Source organism: Pleurodeles waltl, chromosome 3_2, assembly GCF_031143425.1.
Source record: "Pleurodeles waltl isolate 20211129_DDA chromosome 3_2, aPleWal1.hap1.20221129, whole genome shotgun sequence".
Taxonomy (NCBI): domain Eukaryota; kingdom Metazoa; phylum Chordata; class Amphibia; order Caudata; family Salamandridae; genus Pleurodeles; species Pleurodeles waltl.
The window spans coordinates 4,325,745-4,348,333 of record NC_090441.1 but is presented as its reverse complement, the minus strand read 5'-3'; the positions used below and the strand labels follow the sequence as shown (position 1 = coordinate 4,348,333).

Genomic DNA, 22,589 nt, shown 5'->3' with positions numbered 1-22,589 from the left:
GTTGTCAACAGGAGAATCTCAGCTAAATAAAACATGCCTCCAAAGTACTGGGTCACCTTGCAACAGGACCACTGTGTTTGGGCCACTGTGTTTCTGTCTCCACTAGATCTTTCAATTTCTCGCTTAAATTACAATTTCTCCGGTGCATTTTGTGACACCCATAATAAAGGTGATTCCAATAAAAGTTCTGAAATACTGGGGTTCCAATAAGACAAATAGAAAAACTTTTTTTCACGGACTGGCTTGGATTATTTTGGGCAACTGGATGCCCCCTGCTTAGGGCATAATCAACTCCAGTAATAGGCAGGGAGAGTCTGGAGGGGATTGTAAAGAAAAGCAAGCCTGGAACTTCTATGGTGTGTCAACTGCACCCCTTTCAATGCAGGCAGCCTGGATTCTAAAAAAATATTTATGATGTTTTTCAGTGGGTCTGGGGGCATGATTATCAATGCAGCCTCTTCAGATAAGTTCCTGTAAGTAGAAACACATTCTTCTGAATCATAGGGAATGTGCTCTGCATTTATACTGTTTCCTATTTTCTGCCAAAGTTTACAACCTGAATATCTATACAATTTAGAAATTCTTCATAATTAGTGTGGTATGAGGCTATATTGCCTATAACGTTTGTGGGACAGTCACCTATGGTGAGCTCAGTCACAACCTTTATTTTAAGAACATTTATCAAATGAAACATTAATGCTCATGCCAACACTGACAGCACAAGATTTTCCTGCTGAATTAGGTGTGAAAAGGAACAATACCTGACCTAATGTGGATCAAAACGTGGCACCATTTCTAAGATGGCTGGTTCCAGTACAGGTACATTTTGTATAGGGCCCACTAGTACTGAAAGTATGCTGCTGTTTTAGTGATAGGATTCATTTAATGTCACTATTCCATTTTCACTTGAAGCCATGGTGAGGCTGTGAATGACATTTGGCCAGTGCTTAATATATGCAGATAGATGGCACCAGAACTCATTTTTAGGAACAAGAACTTAATTTCATCACCAGATTTTGACTCAGAAGACAGAAAAAAAAAGAAAAGTGGGAAAAGAAGAGTAGGAACATGCCAAAGGGACAAAGCACAAACGAAAGAGATTCTGCAAAAGTGAAATAAAGGAACAGGATGTGTAAGATGGTGAAAGAAAGATGCATGCATGCTGGTCTTAAAAATCAAGACCAGCAGCACCGTTGCTCTGCAACTTTGGCAATCAAAGCCTGTGCCTAGGAAAAAGTGTTGGTTCCTGCACTTAGTAATTTATTTATTATAAATTACACACCATATTGGATCATTCACAGAGATAGCATGATGAGGATTCTTACTGCCTCAAACGAGTAGAATACTTGATCTGGTTACTGGGGGGAAGACTCTGCCATAGCATTGTAACTTATCTGGGGAATACTACTTTTTCTACTCTGATTACCTTCAGTTTTCCATCTTTATTTTCTGGACCTCTCCACTGAAAGTGGACCGAAAAGACTAAATTTAGAGAATCAAAGGCCCACATTTTTTTTTATAGTGTATTTTGACCCATGATGAATATCTCTATGGCAACAGATCCACCACTAAGCTGGTCAGTTGGAGTGAAGAGATCTTTCTTAGAGACTATTCCTGGTTTTGGTAACATTTAAAAATAAGAGGTCGGCATACAGTGGAGCACACAAGAATCAATAGAGGTATTACTTTTGTCTCTTAGCAACTGCACGGAAAGTATATGCGGTCCACAGACATATTTGATGGTACAGAGTCCAGACTGAGCACAGGACACGTTAATCACACAATTCTGCAGAATGTTTTCATCAAGCATGCCATGCTCAGGATGTTACCTAGACCTGAAATGGAAATATGGCAGTGGGATGGGAGAGTTCCCCCTTCCCTCTGGAGGTAGATCCATCTCTAGGAAATCAGCATTGTGGAGACTTTCTCTGATCAACCATCAAAATCTGTGGAGCGAGCAGTGCAGGTGTAAGAAGTGAGTTTTCTTCGAGAAAAGACAGGGTCCCGGCATCTTGGGTTTCTCTGAGCAATTTCCTGTGCCCTTATGAAGATGTAACCATCCACTTTCTCTTTGATACCAACTTCTCCAAATTTGGAACTGTCAACATATAAGCCAATCTCATCATCAATCTGTAGTTTTAACATTACCAAAGAAAGGCACTTCTCTTTTGAGACTCTCAGCTGTACTACCCAAGTAGATGTTCTCAAAAGGGCAGGAAATCTCAGTGGCTTGAGATATCAGAACATCCACCAGGTCAGGTTGAGCAACAAAGTTGTCAAAGGCATAGATTTTCTCAGGGTCCTCTAAAGCTGCTCTGAACTAGATTCAACAAGTTTCTTAGTAGAGAAATCTGCCTACCCTGTCCCCTTTACTTGACTTGAACAGTTAGGGGAGGGTTCTGGCCGAACAAGAAATTCCAGCTGAGCCCTAGAATGAAATCTTTTTAAGTGGTTCTAGAATCTTCTGACAGATATTCCAATCCTCAATGCTCATTCAAGTTCATACAAAACTATGTGTACATCCTCCATGGAAGTTTTACTACCAAATAAAGGATACTTTAAAAAAAAAAAAAAAGAGCCAGTATAACATCTGAGAGACCAGCCAAAGAGTGACTATTCTTGAAAGGAAAAAATAGAAATGGGGTTAAAAATATGCTTCCTTCCTTAATAAAAGGAACATACAACACATGTAGTGTCTCTGAACATCAAGTGGAGCAAATTATCGGCTTAAATAAACCTAAAAAGGCAAAAGTGGTTTCAGGGATGTTTGTGATCTAGCAGACACTGCAATTAGTCTTGGGACACTGGAACTTGTTCATTCAAACTGCACAGTCAGAATTCTCAATTTGAAATGGTAATGGCTATATGCCCAATTTCCAGTTTCTGTTTTGAGAGAGAGAACTAAAATAAGCTTCTCAGACATGTTTAAAGTATTACATTTTAATTCAAATCCACTTTTTAAAAAGATACAGGGAGACAATATTCACATTCTCCATTATATCCTGCTAAATGACTGAAGGTCAAGAGTTTACATCTATTCGCCAAGACTTGTAGGGCAAAATGGATTAAATGTCATCTCACCCTGGGAGTACTAACCTAAACTTGGAATCTTACTATAGGGTGCAAGAGAAAGGGCACACTCAGACCCCCAGAATGCATCACAACAGTGGAAAAGTTGGCTGTTTTGGTATTAGGGATAGCAATTCTATTCAACCGAACTAAGGTGATGCAGAAATTAAAACGTGTTACAGTACAGGTGAGGACAAAACTATGTTCAGTCTAGCTTACCAAAGGCAATTTTGATGTTTATCATCTATCTTAACATACCAGGAGTACTGTGAAACAGAATAAACTGGACCCAACTCTCTGCAATCCTTAAAGACCTCTTCAAAATCTTTCTAATGCTAGACTGTGAACATACACTGATTTAAACATAAGATCTGACATTGCCAGGTTTATACAATGCTGAAAACGAAGGCTTAAAATATGTACAAACAGAGTAAATATAGCATTCATTTGTAATGGTACTTTCTAGCATAAGACACCCTTTTGTCCTTGACGACATGCAATATGTAACCTGAAATGTTTGGTTGTCTTCCAGAGGACCCTCATCAATAGTCATAGGCAATTAACTATTCCGCCCATGTGTGGGATCCCAGAGTACTTTACAAAAAATATATAAATACATGTAGATATGTACTTATCCACAATCCTTTTTAGTAGCAAAGTGTTCCTAAATAGAGAACAAACTGTTTTACCAGCCTGTCAAAAAGTTACAATGGTAACATTTAATTTTCATTTCAATAACAGAATGCAGTTAAACCAAAGTTGCGACATTAGTAAACCAAATGAACTTTTTAATTATGTTTACCCAACATACCACCTCAAGGCTTATACATTAATTATTCTGTGTTTCTTTAAAAAAAAGTTTATTAATCATCTCGTAACACTGCTCGAGTCTAACCTCTCAACAGTTCAATCTTTTGATCAACAATGCAGCTTCTAGTTCAAAGTTACTTTCCAAGGAGCAAATCTTGCAAGCCTTCAGCAGATGGCAATATAGGATACTCATTTTTAGCGCTTTACGGTGGCCAGTTAGCGTGCAATATGGAGCTACTGGTTGCTGCCTTCACATACAAGGTGACATCTAAGGAATCAGTGTTGATCTGGCTCCAACTACAGGTAAACTTGATATTATTGGTATTTAGCTTCCCTATGTATTCTTTAAGAGAGGATTCTTCCCCATTTATACAGGGGCGTTACAGTTAGGTTGATATTTTACCCATACAAAACCACAGAAATTCAGTTATACTTATAGTTTTACTAAAGTTCAAATACTATAATTAGTTGCCCAAAGTTAATTTCCGGCACAAGTTATATTTTCTTCAGATAAGTATAACTAGAACTACAGATTATCTATAGTTTTGTATGGGGACAATGTCTACCTAACTATAACATCCCTGTAACCTTTCTTTTTTCCCCAGTAAATTTCTATGTTTTTTTTCCACACAAATGTTGTTAATAATTCTATCAGGTTGTGGCCAGTCAATTGGGGCCTTGCTTTTCCCCAGGATCAGAGAAGGGGCCCGAGAAAAAGAAAAGGGGGGGGGGTAAATGTGTCCCAAAACACGGTTTTCCCCATTCATTTTTCCATTGGACAATGAGAGACACTTATAGCCCAAACCACTGAGCAAAATTACACCAAAGTTAGCATAATCGTAGATTCTGTTGTGCAGAACAAGTTTTTGGAGATTTGGTGTAAATCCGTTCAGTAGTTTGAGTAATTTAAGGCCATAAAATATACATATATAGGTACGCAGATCCTCTGCAAATCGATCTGTGGATCCACGCGCCACAAGAAGAATCTGATTGGCTGGCTGCAATCTGACAGAAGTTGCGGCCACCATTTAGTTTGCCGCATCAGCTCGGGGTGGGAAAAGAAGAGAGAAAGAACACAAAGGGTCACAATACAGGTGTCCTGACCCCATAGAACACAGAGGGTCGTGGACAAAAATTGCCAAATTATCTTTTTTTTTCATCCTATGCATGGATGGATCCATGGATTCACCCAGCTGTGCACAAATCTGGCCCAATTGTGGGCCACATTTGTTTTCATTAAAAATCCTCAATTCATTAAAGCTTTTTTACTCCTGGTGCAGTCTCCTTCTTCTCATTCATTAGGGTTTCAATCATCATTAGCTCTGTGATGTCAGCTGCCATGAACAGGGATATACACTCATGTAGACCCAGAGACAGGGTTGTTGTTGACCATAAAAATCATACTGCAGAAACATTTGCATCTTATACAGTCCAATCTTTAGGTTGACAAAGACAGGAGCATAGATTGGGCAGACTCTTAAACCACAATGAAGTACTTGTTCCTGAGTAGGTTTCAACGCTGTAGATGAAATATTCATTACTAGTTATTGTCTTGCATACTGTACTGCCATTTAGACTTCTGAATGACTCCTTCGTCAGCATTCCCCTCTTCATCCTACATTGCCTCTTCCTCTGTTGCCCCATTTATTTCTTCCTCCTTGCTTTATTATTATAATACAGAACAGTCTCATCTCGTCTAACAAAACTAAAAAACAATTCAGCCTTTCATCAGCAGATTACCCTGGGTCTGAGCTTGCTTCAATTTCACTCCCCTTTGTATTACTGCTGAAAGCCCTACCAATTTTTATTTTGCTCGGAGTGGTTCATATTTGTTTAGCACATCTAAAGGGTCACTCATACTGGTAATCCAGCCTATCACATTCAAATTTCCGAGTACTCCTTTCTCCTTTTGTGATTCTCTACATATTTTTAAATATTGTAGCCAGCAGGCTTTTTAGGTCTTCTCACCCTTCACTATACAGTATATCATCAATCTTTGTTATCCGTAGTTGCATTTTGCTTTTTCCCTCCCCAATCCAGGTTTCTCAACTTCATGGAGCATCCGTAATGTGCTCTCGCCATTCATCTAGTAACTTTGCATCGATTGTACAGAGACATTATTCATAGCCTCTTTGGAACACACTTTAAAGTGCTCTAGGATATGGCAAATGGTAGAACAATACAATGTAAGAACATTGATGAGGATTTCCCTGGAAGAGATATCCAGGATTAAAGGTAAATAACCTTTTTTTGCCTTCTTCCAGGTTCGAATATGAAAGAAGCCTACTAAATGAAAAATGTTGCCCTAAGCCAGACACAAGTCAAGAAAATTCCTAGAAGTTTGATTACAGATTCTTTTGCGGTTTCTGTCAAACAGGCTGAGAGATGCCATGCTGGGAGATCCAGATTTACAGCAGATCTGCATTCTGCTTTGTCTTACTGGCATAAAATCAAATGAATACAGCACAAGTTCCTTTATTCTGATGTAGTTTGAAATGTAGGAGGCTTCTTATTCCAGATCCAAAACACCAAGAGCTCAAGGTCTTCACAATTTCACAAAATTACCAAGTCAAGGCTAAAGTCTAGATGCAGAGTTTAGAAGACATGATTAAATGTAAGTAAAAAATTGGATTAAGTCTAATTTTAAAGTAATCCAATCCCACCTTTTTCTAGAGGGCATCATAGGGAATCTGCCCGTAGCCTTTTACAACACTAAGACAATCTGACAAATGACAACATACACCTGTAGAATTCATATTTACAAAAAATATTTTAAAAAATTAGTAAATATTTAGAGAGCCACGCAAACATTTAGAAAAGTTCTAAATGTGCTGTTTTTGTGTAGTGTGCAACTATTGATGTACAGTAAACACGCATACCAAGAATAAAATATCAATCAGTCATTTAATGTGGCTGCATGTGGGACTGTTTTATAGCTGCTTACTGACACTAAGTCAGGATTGTTTTAATTACTTCAAAAACAGAAAGACAGAAAGGCTACGTTTCCTGTCTGTAAACAGCAATGTTCACATTTTAAAGAGAGACTCTGAAGTCCTGGGAAGAGATTTATTTTTATTTTATAAAGACTTTTACCAAGTACTTAGATGAATAGTGGTCTGATGCATCACCATCAAAGCAGTGACACAACCAAACACATTGTTACATCATGACAATCTACATTTCAAAATGAGCACACACCCCTAGAAGGAAGTGGAAGGTATATCAGAGGAAATGAAGACTGTAAGCACAGGGCACATATTGGACTGAAGGACATGTTAAAATTCCAGGAGCAGACCTTCCGGGCTTATGTACACTCAAATCTGTTGGGAATGAACGGACAGTGAAAACCAGAGAGCAATCCATTCAACTCAGCAAATAGCTGTTTAAAGGGAAGAAAATATATAGTGCAATGTATGTCAATTGAGCCTTGATGAAAAACACCAGGCCTGCACATTAGTTTTACTAACGCAAGATGGTGACAAGCCAGTGGAGAAATGAAGAACAAGGAATGGTATGTAATTGGGGGCTACAACTTGACCACAGTCTGTCTTGTGCACAACAGGTCACTTCAGTCTCCAGCGCCTGTTCTCATATGATGGTACTGTGCAGAATCCCGATTAGCACCGATTCTCTGCAAATGGGTTTAACAACTTGATTCAATACAAAAAAGAATGAGGAAAGAGTTTTTAAAAAGACAGAATAAGGCAAAGAACAGGACCATACTTCTGCTGGGTTCACTATGCCGGCTGTCCTTCCAAAATGAGTATTGTTCAAGAGGTTAATTAGTTATCATAAAACCATTGCTTCTTAAGGACACATAGCTTTCCTGGTAGCTGTGGGCAAAGTTTAGAACTTATCCAAGAGTGTCTGCCAAGAATCATGAAATTACTTACAATCACAGTATATTGTTTGTGATAAGATTCAGGAAATTAGTTGCATTCTGGTTATATTGTTTGTGACTGTTCAGTTCAGTTTTGATGTTTATTGTCTAGGTGGTGCAGTTAATCTTCGGAGTACATGCACTTTAAAAATAAGGCTGACATTATACTAGTCTAAAGTTCACTCTGGCTTTGAGCCTTTACCTCTGCGGAAAGATAAAATGTCATGATATTCTGGTTGGAAACACAGCAAATGCACAATATAACCAACTGAAAATGGGCCCTGTGTTTTAGGCATTCAAGTTTTGCATTTTCGGGTCAGTTGCTTACTAAGCTCACTGATGATTAAACTAAACCACTATTTTCGTGTCTTCTCCAAAAGTGCCTCAATCAAAAGCAGATACATAAATATATTTATGCAAAACAGAATGTACCAACTTCCTACTTGCACTTCAGCACATTTTAATTCACAGACATCTGGAATATTTATAAAGCGCATATGAAAAGGATAGGAGTAAGTACAAGTTTGCACGTTCACAACCTGTCCTCCCCAACCACAAAAAGGTGACAACATATTTCCCAAATTGCAGAGAGAATTCATGAAAACACATACACGTCAATTAAGGACAGAAACTTACCCCAAAGGCTTAGGTTTGTGTGTATCTAAAGAGTGTAACTGACATCTCTTATTTTTCTTGCTTTTCGGAATTGCCTCTATCATACCATTTAATTTGGACCTTTAACAATAAAAAATATCAAAAATGTAAACAATTATTTTTTAAATGTCTATATTTTGAAGTGCATTCAGAGTTTCACATCACTTTGACAAACGTGGCTGCTACTTCAACTGTTTTTAACTTTCTAGAGTCCAGAAACTGGGCAAAAGAATGACTATTCTCCTTTATAATGAAAAAACAACTAATGGTTTATGCAAAATAGTCACATTTGGAGGCCTCATTTTTTTTTTTTTTTTTTAGAGGTTGGTGTAAACTTAATTGAAATAAGCATCTGTAAGATTTTCGTTCCACTTCAGGTTCTGACCGATATGGATGTCACAAAAATGATGATTGGTGCTCAGCTCCTACAATTATATTTAGAAAATCACCTTGTTATTGGGAGTCAAGGGTCAAAAGAAGGTAAAGGGCATCAAAAAGCAGTTAGAGTTGTTTAACCAATAGGCTTCTGGTCATCATATATACCCGGTACCCAGTTATTACAGGGCCTGAAAAATTATAAAAATCTTACTAGACCTGCAGGTCGTGTAACTTGAATAATCTACTCAACCTAACTGTAATGTACTTGAACCGTCAACGAGTCTCAAATTGTGTGATCCTAGGCAAATATTTAAGTTTAGAGTCACCTTTTACTTCATTCTTACAAGTGCACGTTCAAATATGTAAGCTCAGCATTTCTGTTGTACATAAAAACCTCTTTTGTTTGATAAAATAGACTAAATGTTTGCTCCATGTATAATAAGAATCTAGCCCACATATAAGGGACACATGATCCAAGACTTGCTTTAGCGCTGTCATCGGGGAAGGGGTGTTTCACAGTTTATGTTCAAACACTCACTTTTAATAAATATTTTTAATAAATATATCACTAAAACATTAAGTGGTAGCAAAGGTCCATAAACCTTCACTAACTTGCAGCTTTACTTATAAACCTATATAAAGCAGTGGTTCCCAACCTGTGGTCCGGGGACCCCTGGGGTCCGAGAAGCCTTCTCAGGGGGTCTGCAAAAGCCTAGAAAATTAAACAATATTAACAAATATTGACAAATTAGGTCTCCAGCTTCCAGTAATGACTCAGGTGGGGGTCCCCGGATTCCGATGATGATTCAGTGGGGGTCCCTGGGTTCCATTAATGTTAAAGTGAGAGTTCACAGAAATCAAAAGGTTGGGAAACACTGATATAGAGTATTAACAATTATCTGTGAAAACTGGGTTTCAGAAAACATATTTATCCTTTGCACATCTCTAAAGTGTTCAAATTTGTTCTTATCCTTTTTTTTTTTTTTTTTTTAATGTCATCGCACAGAAGTACAAAAATGGGCTTTCACAACTACTAAAATATATTTTGAAATGTCTGTGCAGTTGCCTTAAAAGGGAATGAGAGACTGTAGGCAGTGGTGTAATTAAACTTGAGGGGGCCCCCCTGCACAGAACAGGGTGCATAGGTCTTTTGTTATACCTCTAACTGTAGGGTGTTGGGCTTTTCCCAACACACAACATTTAAATAACTATTTTTACAGCAGGTCAGATTTTATTTTACAAAATCCTGGAACTCTTCTCAGAAGGAAAATTAATTGTAAGACAAACTGACTTTTAACCTCCGTCTCTGAAAACAGAGCAAATGTGACAAGATAAGATTTAAAGGAGTTTGTATTGCTCCTTCACTTTCTCACTGAACAGGACATCTGTTCTTTGTCAACTTGGACAGAAGGGGTGGGTTGGTCCTAAAAACAGCTTGATCAAATAAATATAATTCGCCATAGCTAGTGGGCAAGTAGATTTTTCGAGGCCTGTATTAATAAAGTTGCTAGCTTACTCACAACTAGTAACTGCAAATCAAGAATAGCAAATATAGAAGAAAAGTAAACTCTACTTACCCATGCACATAAAATAAAGTGTAAAGCTTTTTTGCATCAGTCATACAATTCCGCGTGACTGAAAGGACTCCTTTGGGTCCAATAGTGAGGGGTTCTAATGCTGGATTTCCAGACTCTACCAGCTGTGAAAAAAGGCGCTCAATGCTACGGCGACAGCCAACACAAGGAACAAGCTGAGAAAGTGCACTGAAAATTTCCCGTGTGGTTACCATCATGGCAATGCTGATATCCTGCTGTTTCAGCATACTATGCCGCTGTAAGGAGAAGGAAAAACAATTCAACAAAATCATAAGCTAAAAGTGGCTGGAAGGCATCATCATCGAAAGCAGAGCAGAAAAGTTACAAATTTGCCTCCACGAATGCTCTCGGCTACTACCGAATCATTGCATTTGTGGCAATATCATAATATCATAAAATGTGAGACTATGCATTAGGTATACCGATTTTTCATAGACACAAGTGGAAGTTAAAAAAAATTGGTTAAAAGAATGTGCATACGGCATATGTTGCAAAGCCATTACAAAGTTCATATGTTTACTCTGTCTAAACAACCACACAGACACCTTTAAGGTGTTCAATCTATATTATTACTGGAAACCTACTGTGCCTATTAGTAAGTACATAGTTTACCTGAAGAGAAATCCCAAGCAATGGGAGTTGCACGTGTGGGTTCTCCAAATTAGCAAGTTTTGAAACCATCAGCCTAAATATCTCTGATCTTAAAGGAATTGCACCCTGTCCACTTGTGCCTAAGCCTAAGAAAAGCATTCAGAGAAACACCACAAGCGCCATTGCCATGTTTGTACCCTCCTTATCAGCCAAAGGGGTTGCTCTTTGATTCCATAAAATATCCGTTTTTAATGTCGACAAAAATAATTTTTTCACAAGAAACTACCTGCTAGTGAATGGGATGTTATTGGACTTATGTTCTACGTTTAACTTACTTCACCCGGATAGGCTGTGAGAAAACTGACATACAATGTTATAGACACAAATTTTGAAACTCAGTAGGACTACTTGGTAGAGGAAAAAGGATGGCTGGTAGAACATTGGCATTATATGGTGGGCAAAGTGGATTTATTTGGGGTAGATCAATGGTTCCCAACATTTTGCCTTCTGTGGACCACCATTTTATCATTACTGGAACCCGGGGACCCCCACATAAATTATTATTGGAACCCAGGGACAGCCCCTCCCCCCCCCCCACCAAGTCATTACCGAAAGCTGGGGACCTAATCTGTTATTATTTAATAAACTAAGCCGTAACGGACCCCTTGAGGCGGCTTCACGGACCCCCAGGTGCCCCAGGACCACAGGTTGGTAACCACTGGAGTAGATCAAAACTGGCCTCAAGAAATGACACAGCTGTCCTTCTATGGGTTCCTAAGATCTGAACCGGAGAGTCTAATTATTTGGTAATCTGGCTCATACTACTCAAGTTCCTTCAGTGGTATCCTTTCAAAGTCATCTTTGCAAAGTGATGCCATATCTGAATGAAGATAGTGAAGAGATTGGCCATGTCGGCAATTACAGTGTCCTGCCCCAATTACGCAAATTCCCTAGGGATTCCTAAATATTTATCCGACTGGCTTCATGTCATTCAGAACCAGGCTGCTCACATGTTTTTTTATGAACCTCACTTTTCCCATGGCAATACTTTATTAAATCATTAAATTCACTGACTTCCTACTGAGGACAGGATTTCTTTGTAGTAATTTGTACACAAGTTCTTTTTGGTCTCTCTCCTGCCAAGCTAGAATGCTAACAGCTATCTTGGTTTTTATGCTCCGATAACTCAGTCCTTCTCAAGGTTCAAAAAAGCTGTGTGTGCAGCTTCAACATAGGGGCTCCCAAACTATTAAATACATTGCCACTCACAGTTTAGGGGAAAATCCTATAATATTTAGATTTTGGCTGATGGGATGTCCATCACCGTTGTGATGGAGTAACCCCTCCGCCAATATCTAAATCAGGCCCTTAGTCTATTTTCTCATTGCTTGCTTTTTGCGTCTTGTAAAACTCTGCTTTTCAGAATCTTTTGTTCTCAGCATCTAAAAAAAACGTTTCCTCACCTTAGTGCCAAGAACCTATTAATGGTGTATGTGTGCTGATGTATACTAACCAAATATAGGTGGATTGGCACCCTTTAATAAACTTGACAGTTGCATTATCCTATCAAGGTCAGACGGTGGCATGCAGGTGTGTATTTTTTTCTTTTTTTAAGCAGAAAGGAAGACAGTTTACAAAATGTTCTAAACCACTGACTAAAAACAAAGGAGGCAGAGTGGGGCTTATATGAATTCAGGTGGAATACACATTCTAAAGAATTTAGTTCATAAGTGTCTTTTCCTTTGGATTTCACTTGGATGTACTACAAGGCATAATATAGTATTTAGTTAACACAACCATAGCCACAGATTTTATCACTTAAGCAAACGAGTTCCAAAAAGAAGCCTGGCCCACTAAAGTATTACTCCTGCAGTTAGGGTTCAAACAATATTGATTAGGGTTGACAAAAATGGCTGCTACTTACAATTAATTGGTCATTTACATTTTTTTTATAGGGTAGATGTAAGGAAATGCCTCCTTGGCATGGTTACCCCCTGACTTTTTGCCTTTGCTGATGCTATGTTTTGAATTGAAAGTGTGCGGAGGCCTGCTAACCAGGCCCCAGCACCAGTGTTCTTTCCCTAACCTGTACTTTTGTTTTCACAATTGGCATACCCTGGCATCCAGGTAAGTCCCTTGTAACTTCTACCCCTGGTACCAAGGGCCCTGATGCCAGGGAAGGTTTCTAAGGGCTGCAGCATATATTATGCCACCCTGGGGACCCCTCACTCAGCACAGACACACTGCTTGCCACAGCTTGTGTGTGCTGGTGAGGACAAAACGAGTAAGTCGACATGCCACCCCCTCAGGGTGCCATGCCAACCTCACACTGCCTATGCAGTATAGATAAGTCACCCCTCTAGCAGGCCTTACAGCCCTAAGGCAGGGTGCACTATACCATAGGTGAGGGCACCAGTGCAGGAGCACTGTGCCCCTACAGTGTCTAAGCCAAACCTTAGACATTGTAAGTGCAGGGTAGCCATAAGAGTATATGGTCTGGGAGTCTGTCAAAAACGAACTCCACAGCACCATAATGGCTACACTGAAAACTGGGAAGTTTGGTATCAAACTTCGCAGCACAATAAATGCACACTGATGCCAGTGTACATTTTATTGTAAAATACACCCCAGAGGGCACCTTAGAGGTGCCCCCTGATACCTTAACCAACTACCTGTGTAGGCTGACTGGTTCCAGCAGCCTGCCACACCCGAGACATGTTGCTGGCTACATGGGGAGAGTGCCTTTGTCACTCTGTGGCTAGTAACAAAGCCTGCACTGGGTGGAGATGCTTATCACCTCCCCCTTGCAGGAGCTGTAACACCTGGCGGTGAGCCTCAAAGGCTCACCCCCTTTGTTCCAGCACCACAGGGCATTCCAGCTAGTGGAGTTGCCCGCCCCCTCCGGCCACGGCCCCACTTTTGGCGGCAAGGCCGGAGGAGATAATGAGAAAAACAAGGAGGAGTCACTGACCAGTCAGGACAGCCCCTAAGGCAACCTGACCTGAAGTGACTCTGACTTTTAGGAATCCTCCATCTTGCAGATGGAGGATCCCCCCCAATAGGGATAGGAATGTGATCCCCTCCCCTTGGGAGGAGGCACAAAGAGGGTGTAGCCACCCTCAGGGCTAGTAACCATTGGCTACTGTCCTCCCTGACCTAAACACACCCCTAAATCCTGTATTTAGGGGCTCCCCTGAACCTAGGAAATCAGATTCCTGCAACTTAAGAAGAAGAGGACTGCTGAGCTGAAAATCCCTGCAGAGAAGACGGAGACACCAACTGCTTTGGCCCCAGCCCTACCGGCCTGTCTCCCCCCTTCCGAAGAAAACTGCTCCAGCGACGCTTTCCCCAGGACCAGCGACCTCTGAATCCTCAGAGGACTGCCCTGCTCTAAAAAGACCAAGAAACTCCTGAGAACAGCGGCCCTGTTCAACAAAGACTGCAACTTTGTTTCCAGAGGAGCAGCTTTAAAGACCCCTGCAATCCCCGCCAGAACCGTGAGACTTGCAACACTGCACCCGGTGACCCCGACTCGACTGGTGGAGAAACAACGCTACAGGGAGGACCCCCCGGCAACTCCGAGACTGTGAGTAACCAAAGTTGTCCCCCCTGAGCCCCACAGCGAGGCCTGCAGAGGGAATCCAGAGGCTCCCCCTGACCGCGACTGCCTGACTCTCAGATCCCGACGCCTGGAAAAGACCCTGCACCCGCAGCCCCCAGGACCTGAAGGATCGGAACTCCAGTGCAGGAGTGACCCCCAGGAGGCCCTCTCCCTTGCCCAGGTGGTGGCTACCCAGAGGATCCCCCCTTGCCTGCATCGCTGAAGAGACCCCTTGGTCTCCCATTGAAACCTATTGAAAACCCGACGCGTTTGCACACTGCACCCGGCCGCCCCCGTGCTGCTGAGGGTGTACTTTCTGTGCTGACTTGTGTCCCCCCCGGTGCCCTACAAAACCCCCCTGGTCTGCCCTCCGAAGACGCGGGTACTTACTGGCAGACTGGAACCAGGGCACCCCCTCCTCCATTGAAGCCTATGCGTTTTGGGCACCACTTTGAACTCTGCACCTGACCGGCCCTGAGCTGCTGGTGTGGTAACTTTGGGGTTGCTCTGAACCCCCAATGGTGGGCTACCTTGGACCCCAATTTGAACCCCGTAGGTGGTTTACTTACCTGCAAGAACTAACATTAACTTACCTCCCCAGGAACTGTGAAAATTGCACTAAGTGTCCACTTTTAAAATAGCTATATGTGTTTTATGTAATAAGTATATATGCTATTGTGATTATTCAAAGTTCCTAAAGTACTTACCTGCAATACCTTTCAAATGAGATATTACATGTAGAATTTGAACCTGGGGTTCCTAAAATAAACTAAGAAAATATATTTTTCTATACAAAAACCTATTGGCCTGGAATTGTCTTTGAGTGTGTGTTCCTCATTTATTGCCTGTGTGTATGTACAACAAATGCTTTACACTACTCCTTTGATAAGCCTACTGCTCGACCACACTACCACAAAATAGAGCATTAGAATTATCTCTTTTTGCCACTATCGTACCTCTAAGGGGAACCCTTGGACTCTGTGCATACTATTCCTTACTTTGAAATAGTGCATACAGAGCCAACATCCTACATTGGTGGCAGCGGTGGGGTACAAGACTTTGCATTTGCTGGACTACTCAGCCAATACCTGATCACACGACAAATTAAAAAAATTGTCATTAGAAATTGATTTTTGCAATTTGAACTATTTTTCTAAATTCTTAAAAGTCCTGCTAGGGCCTTGTGTTAGTCCCTGTTAGCATTTCTTTTAGAGTTTAAAAGTTTGTGAAAAGTTTGAATTCGAACCTAGAACTAGTTTTAGATTCTTAAAAAGTATTCCAACTTTTAGAAACATAATGTCTAGTGCAGAGATGAATGTGGAGAAACTCGACCTCACACCTTACCTCCATCTTAAGATGAGGGAGCTAAGGTCACTCTGCAAAATAAAGAAAATCACAATGGGCTCAAGACCTTCCAAACTACAGCTCCAGGAGCTTTTGGCAGAGTTTGAGAAAGCAAACCCCTCTGAAGATGGCAACACAGAGGATGAAGATAGTGACTTGGAGGAAAATTCCCACCTTCCAGTCCTACTTAGGGAGAACAGGGCCACTCCAGCCCTGTCTCCAAATATACTAGTCAGAGATGCTGTTTCCCTCACAGGAGGGACCAACATCTCTGAAATCACGGAGGATAACCCCAGTGAAGAGGACATCCAGTTAGCCAGGATGGCCAAAAGATTGGCTTTGGAAAGACAGATCCTAGCCATAGAAAGGGAAAGACAAGAGATGGGCCTAGGACCCATCAATGGTGGCAGCAACATAACTACGGTCAGAGATTCTCCTGACATGTTAAAAATCCCTAAAGGGATTGTAACTAAATATGAAGATGGTGATGACATCACCAAATGGTCCACAGCTTTTGAGAGGGCTTGTGTAACCAGAAAAGTAAACAGATCTCACTGGGGTGCTCTCCTTTGGGAAATGTTCACTGGAAAGTGTAGGGATAGACTCCTCACACTCTCTGCAAAAGATGCAGAATCTTATGACCTCATGAAGGAAACCCTGATTGAGGGCTTTGGATTCTCCACTGAGGAGTATAGGATTAGATTCAGGGGTGCTCAAAAATCCTCGAGTCAGACCTGGGTTGATTTTGTAGACTACTCAGTGAAAACACTGGATGGTTGGATTCAAGGCAGTGGTGTAAATGATTATGATGGGCTGTACAATTTATTTGTGAAAGAACATCTGTTGAGTAATTGTTTCAATGATAAACTGCATCAGCATCTGGTAGACCTAGGACCAATTTCTCCCCAAGAATTGGGAAAGAAGGCGTAGCATTGGGTCAAAACTAGGGTGACCAAGACTTCCACAGGGGGTGACCAAAAGAAAGGGGTCACAAAGCCTCCCCAGGGGAAAGGTGTTGAGACATCCAAAAACAAAAATAGTAAAGAGTCTTCTTCAGGCCCCCAAAAGCCTGCACAGGAGGGTGGGCCCAGAGCCTCTTCACAAAACTATTTTGGGTACAAGGGTAAAAACTTTGATCCCAAAAAGGCCTGGTGTCGTAGCTGTAATCAGCCTGGACACCAAACTGGAGACAAGGCCTGTCCCAAGAAAAGTACCACTTCTACCTCCACTCCAGCTAACAATGGAATGGCTAGTCTCCAAGTGGGATCAAAAGTGTGCCCAGAGCAAATCAGGTGTCACACTGAAGCTACATTAGTCTCTGAGGGTGGGGTGGATTTAGCCACACTGGCTGCCTGGCCTCCTAACATGCAAAAATACAGGCAGCAGCTCTTAATTAATGGGACAAGTGTAGAAGGCCTGAGGGATACAGGTGCCAGTGTCACCATGGTGACAGAAAAACTAGTTTCCCCTGGTCAATACCTGCCTGGACAAACTTATCCAGTCACCAATGCTGACAATCAAACTAAAGTACATCCCATGGCTATGGTAACGTTAGAGTGGGGAGGGGTCAATGGCCTGAAACAGGTGGTGGTCTCCTCAAATATCCCAGTAGACTGTTTGCTTGGAAACGACCTGGAGTCCTCAGCATGGGCTGAGGTAGAACTGAAAACCCATGCAGCCATGCTGGGTATCCCTGAACTGGTGTGGGTCAAGACAAGGGCACAGTGCAAGGCTCAGGGTGAAAAAGAAGAGCTGGAGTCTGGAAAAAGGGCCCAGCCTACCAAGAGGAAAGGAAAGACAGCTGGGAAACCAGCTGCAACACAAGAACAAAAAGAGAACCTCTCTTCTCAGGAAGAAGTTCTGCCCTCTGAGGGAACTGAGCCCATGGAGTTGGAACCTTATCAGGTTGAGCTCTTGGGCCCAGGGGGACCCTCAAGGGAACAGTTGTGTAAGGGGCAAGAAACCTGTCCCTCTCTTGAAGGCCTTAGGCAGCAAGCTGCTGAAGAGTCCAATGGCCAGAAAACTGGAACACATAGGGTCTATTGGGAAGATGGACTCCTGTACACTGAGGCAAGAGATCCCAAACCTGGTGCCACTAGGAGAGTGGTAGTGCCTCAGGAGTTCAGAGAGTTCATACTGACCTTAGCCCATGATATTCCCCTTGCTGAGCATTTGGGACAAACCAAGACGTGGGAGAGACTAGTCAACCACTTCTACTGGCCCAACATGTCCCAGAAAGTTAAGGAGTTTTGTGTCTCCTGTACCACCTGTCAAGCCAGTGGTAAGACAGGTGGACATCCAAAGGCCCCCCTCATTCCACTTCCAGTGGTGGGGGTCCCCTTTTGAAAGAGTGGGTGTGGACATAGTGGGTCCACTTGAACCTCCCACAGCCTCAGGAAATATGTACATCCTGGTAGTAGTGGATCATGCTACTAGGTATCCTGAAGCTATTCCCCTTAGGTCGACTACTGTCCCTGCAGTAGCCAAGGCCCTCATTGGTATCTTTACCAGAGTGGGCTTCCCTAAGGAGGTGGTGTCTGACAGAGGTACCAACTTCATGTCAGCATACCTGAAACACATGTGGAATGAGTGTGGAGTGACTTATAAATTCACTACACCCTATCATCCACAAACTAATGGCCTTGTTGAGAGATTCAACAAGACAATAAAGGGCATGATCATGGGGCTCCCAGAAAAACTCAAAAGGAGATGGGATGTCCTCTTGCCATGTCTGCTTTTCGCTTACAGAGAGGTGCCTCAGAAGGGAGTAGGGTTCTCACCCTTTGAACTTCTGTTTGGCCACCCTGTAAGGGGACCACTAGCTCTTGTGAAAGAAGGCTGGGAGAGACCTCTTCATGAGCCTAAACAAGACATAGTGGACTATGTACTTGGCCTTCGTTCAAGGATGGCAGAGTACATGGAAAAGGCAAGTAAAAACCTTGAGGCCAGCCAACAGCTCCAGAAGTTTTGGTATGACCAAAAGGCTGCAATGGTTGAATTTCAACCAGGGCAGAAAGTCTGGGTTCTGGAGCCTATGGCTCCCAGGGCACTTCAGGACAGATGGAGTGGCCCTTACGCAGTGCTAGAGAAGAAGAGTCAGGTCACCTACCTGGTGGACCTAGGCACTAGCAGGAGCCCCTAGAGGGTGATCCATGTGAACCGCCTAAAGCTCTTCGATGATAGGGCTGATGTGAATCTGTTGATGGTAACAGATGAAGATAAGGAAGCTGAGAGTGAACCTCTCCTTGATCTCCTCTCATCAAACCCTAAAGATGGTTCAGTAGATGGAGTGATCTATTCAGACACCCTCTCTGGCCAACAGCAATCTGATTGTAGGAAGGTCCTGCAACAGTTTGCTGAGCTCTTTTCCCTAACACCTTATCAGACACACCTGTGTACCTATGATGTGGACACAGGAGACAGCATGCCTGTCAAAAACAAAATTTTCAGACAGTCTGACCGAGTTAAGGAAAACATCAAAGTGGAAGTCCACAAGATGCTAGAAATGGGAGTCATTGAGCACTCTGACAGCCCCTGGGCTAGCCCAGTGGTCTTAGTCCCCAAACCTCACACCAAAGATGGAAAGAGAGAAATAAGGTTTTGTGTGGACTACAGAGGACTTAATTCTGTCACCAAGACACATGCCCATCCCATTCCTAGGGCTGATGAACTGATAGACAAATTAGGTGCTGCCAAATTCTTAAGTACCTTTGACTGAACAGCAGGGTACTGGCAAATCAAAATGGCACCTGGAGCAAAAGAAAAGACAGCATTCTACACACCTGATGGGCATTATCAGTTTACTGTTATGCCCTTTGGTTTAAAGAATGCCCCTGCCACCTTCCAAAGGTTGGTGAATCAAGTCCTTGCTGGTTTGGAGTCCTTAAGTGCAGCTTATCTTGATGATATTGCTGTCTTTAGCTCCAACTGGCAGGATCACCTGGTCCACCTGAAGAAGGCTCTGCAATCAGCAGGCCTCTCTATCAAGGCATCCAAATGCCAGATAGGGCAGGGAACTGTGGTTTACTTGGGACACCTTGTAGGTGGAGGCCAAGTTCAGCCACTCCAGCCTAAGATCCAGACTATTCTGGACTGGGCAGATCCAAAAACCCAGACTCAAGTCAGGGCATTCCTTGACTTGACTGGGTACTATAGGAGGTTTGTGAAGGGATATGGATCCATAGTGACAGCCCTCACAGAACTCACCTCCAAGAAAATGCCCAAGAAGGTAAACTGGATGGTAGAATGCCAACAGGCCTTTGACACCCTGAAACAAGCAATGTGCACAGCACCAGTTCTAAAAGCTGCAGATTACTCCAAGCAGTTCATTGTGCAGACAGATGCCTCTGAACATGGGATAGGGGCAGTTTTGTCCCAAACAAATGATGATGGCCTTGACCAGCCTGTTGCTTTCATTAGCAGGAGGTTACTGCCTAGGGAGCAGCGTTGGAGTGCCATTGAGAGGGAGGCCTTTGCTGTGGTTTGGTCCCTGAAGAAGCTGAGACCATACCTCTTTGGTACTCACTTTGTAGTTCAAACTGACCACAGACCTCTCAGATGGCTGATGCAAATGAAAGGTGAAAATCCAAAACTGTTGAGGTTGTCCATCTCCCTACAGGGAATAGACTTTATTGTGGAACACAGACCTGGGACTACCCATGCCAATGCAGATGGCCTTTCCAGGTTCTTCCACTTAGAAAATGAAGACTCTCTTGGGAAAGGTTAGTCTCATCCTCTTTCATGTTGGGGGGGGGGGGGGGGGGGGGGTTGGGGGGGGGGGGGGGTAAGGAAATGCCTCCTTGGCATGGTTACCCCCTGACTTTTTGCCTTTGCTGATGTTATGTTTTGAATTGAAAGTGTGCTGAGGCCTGCTAACCAGGCCCCAGCACCAGTGTTCTTTACCTAACCTGTACTTTAGTTTTCACAATTGGCATACCCTGGCATCCAGGTAAGTCCCTTGTAACTGGTACCCCTGGTACCAAGGGCCCTGATGCCAGGGAAGGTCTCTAAGGGCTGCAGCATGTCTTATGCCACCCTGGGGACCCCTCACTCAGCACAGACACACTGCTTGCCAGCTTGTGTGTGCTGGTGAGGACAAAACGAGTAAGTCGACATGGCACCCCCCTCAGGGTGCCATGCCAACCACACACTGCCTATGCAGTATAGATAAGTCACCCCTCTAGCAGGCCTTACAGCCCTAAGGCAGGGTGCACTATACCATAGGTGAGGGCACCAGTGCATGAGCACTGTGCCCCTACAGTGTCTAAGCCAAGTGTCTAAGCAAAACCTTAGACATTGTAAGTGCAGGGTAGCCATAAGAGTATATGGTCTGGGAGTCTGTCAAACACGAACTCCACAGCACCATAATGGCTACACTGAAAACTGGGACGTTTGGTATCAAACTTCGCAGCACAATAAATGCACACTGATGCCAGTGTACATTCTATTGTAAAATACACCCCAGAGGGCACCTTAGAGGTGCCCCCTGAAACCTTAACCAACTACCTGTGTAGGCTGACTGGTTCCAGCAGCCTGCCACACCCGAGACATGTTGCTGGCTACATGGGGAGAGTGCCTTTGTCACTCTGTGGCTAGTAACAAAGCCTGCACTGGGTGGAGATGCTTATCACCTCCCCCTTGCAGGAGCTGTAACACCTGGCGGTGAGCCTCAAAGGCTCACCCCCTTTGTTCCAGCACCACAGGGCATTCCAGCTAGTGGAGTTGCCCGCCCCCTCCGGCCACGGCCCCACTTTTGGCGGCAAGGCCGGAGGAGATAATGAGAAAAACAAGGAGGAGCCACTGACCAGTCAGGACAGCCCCTAAGGCAACCTGACCTGAAGTGGCTCTGACTTTTAGGAATCCTCCATCTTGCAGATGGAGGATCCCCCCCAATAGGGATAGGAATGTGATCCCCTCCCCTTGGGAGGAGGCACAAAGAGGGTGTAGCCACCCTCAGGGCTAGTAACCATTGGCTACTGTCCTCCCTGACCTAAACACACCCCTAAATCCTGTATTTAGGGGCTCCCCTGAACCTAGGAAATCAGATTCCTGCAACTTAAGAAGAAGAGGACTGCTGAGCTGAAAATCCCTGCAGAGAAGACGGAGACACCAACTGCTTTGGCCCCAGCCCTACCGGCCTGTCTCCCCCCTTCGGAAGAAAACTGCTCCAGCGACGCTTTCCCCAGGACCAGCAACCTCTGAATCCTCGGAGGACTGCCCTGCTCTAAAAAGACCAAGAAACTCCCGAGAACAGCGGCCCTGTTCAACAAAGACTGCAACTTTGTTTCCAGAGGAGCAGCTTTAAAGACCCCTGCAATCCCCGCCAGAAGCGTGAGACTTGCAACACTGCACCCGGCGACCCCGACTGGTGGAGAAACAACGCTACAGGGAGGACCCCCCGGCAACTCCGAGACTGTGAGTAACCAAAGTTGTCCCCCCTGAGCCCCCACAGCGACGCCTGCAGAGGGAACCCAGAGGCTCCCCCTGACCGCGACTGCCTGACTCTAAAATCCCGACGCCTGGAAAAGACCCTGCACCCGCAGCCCCCAGGACCTGAAGGATCGGAACTCCAGTGCAGGAGTGACCCCCAGGAGGCCCTCTCCCTTGCCCAGGTGGTGGCTACCCCGAGGAGCCCCCACTTGCCTGCATCGCTGAAGAGACCCCTTGG

The 22,589-nt window shown here is 43.4% G+C and overlaps 1 protein-coding gene across 4 annotated transcripts in view; it reads right to left on the bottom strand.

The window, feature by feature from the left end:
• The window catches only part of GGNBP2 (gametogenetin binding protein 2), a 389,041-nt gene that overhangs the window by 297,335 nt on the left and 69,117 nt on the right, over window positions 1-22,589 (bottom strand). For all 4 annotated transcript variants that reach the window (XM_069226555.1, XM_069226553.1, XM_069226554.1 and 1 more), the window contains exons 3-4: window positions 10,369-10,622; window positions 8,396-8,494 (exon numbers count right to left, since the gene is read on the bottom strand). In XM_069226555.1, the coding sequence (XP_069082656.1) occupies window positions 8,396-8,494; window positions 10,369-10,622 (353 nt within the window). The remainder of the gene's footprint in view (window positions 1-8,395; window positions 8,495-10,368; window positions 10,623-22,589) is intronic.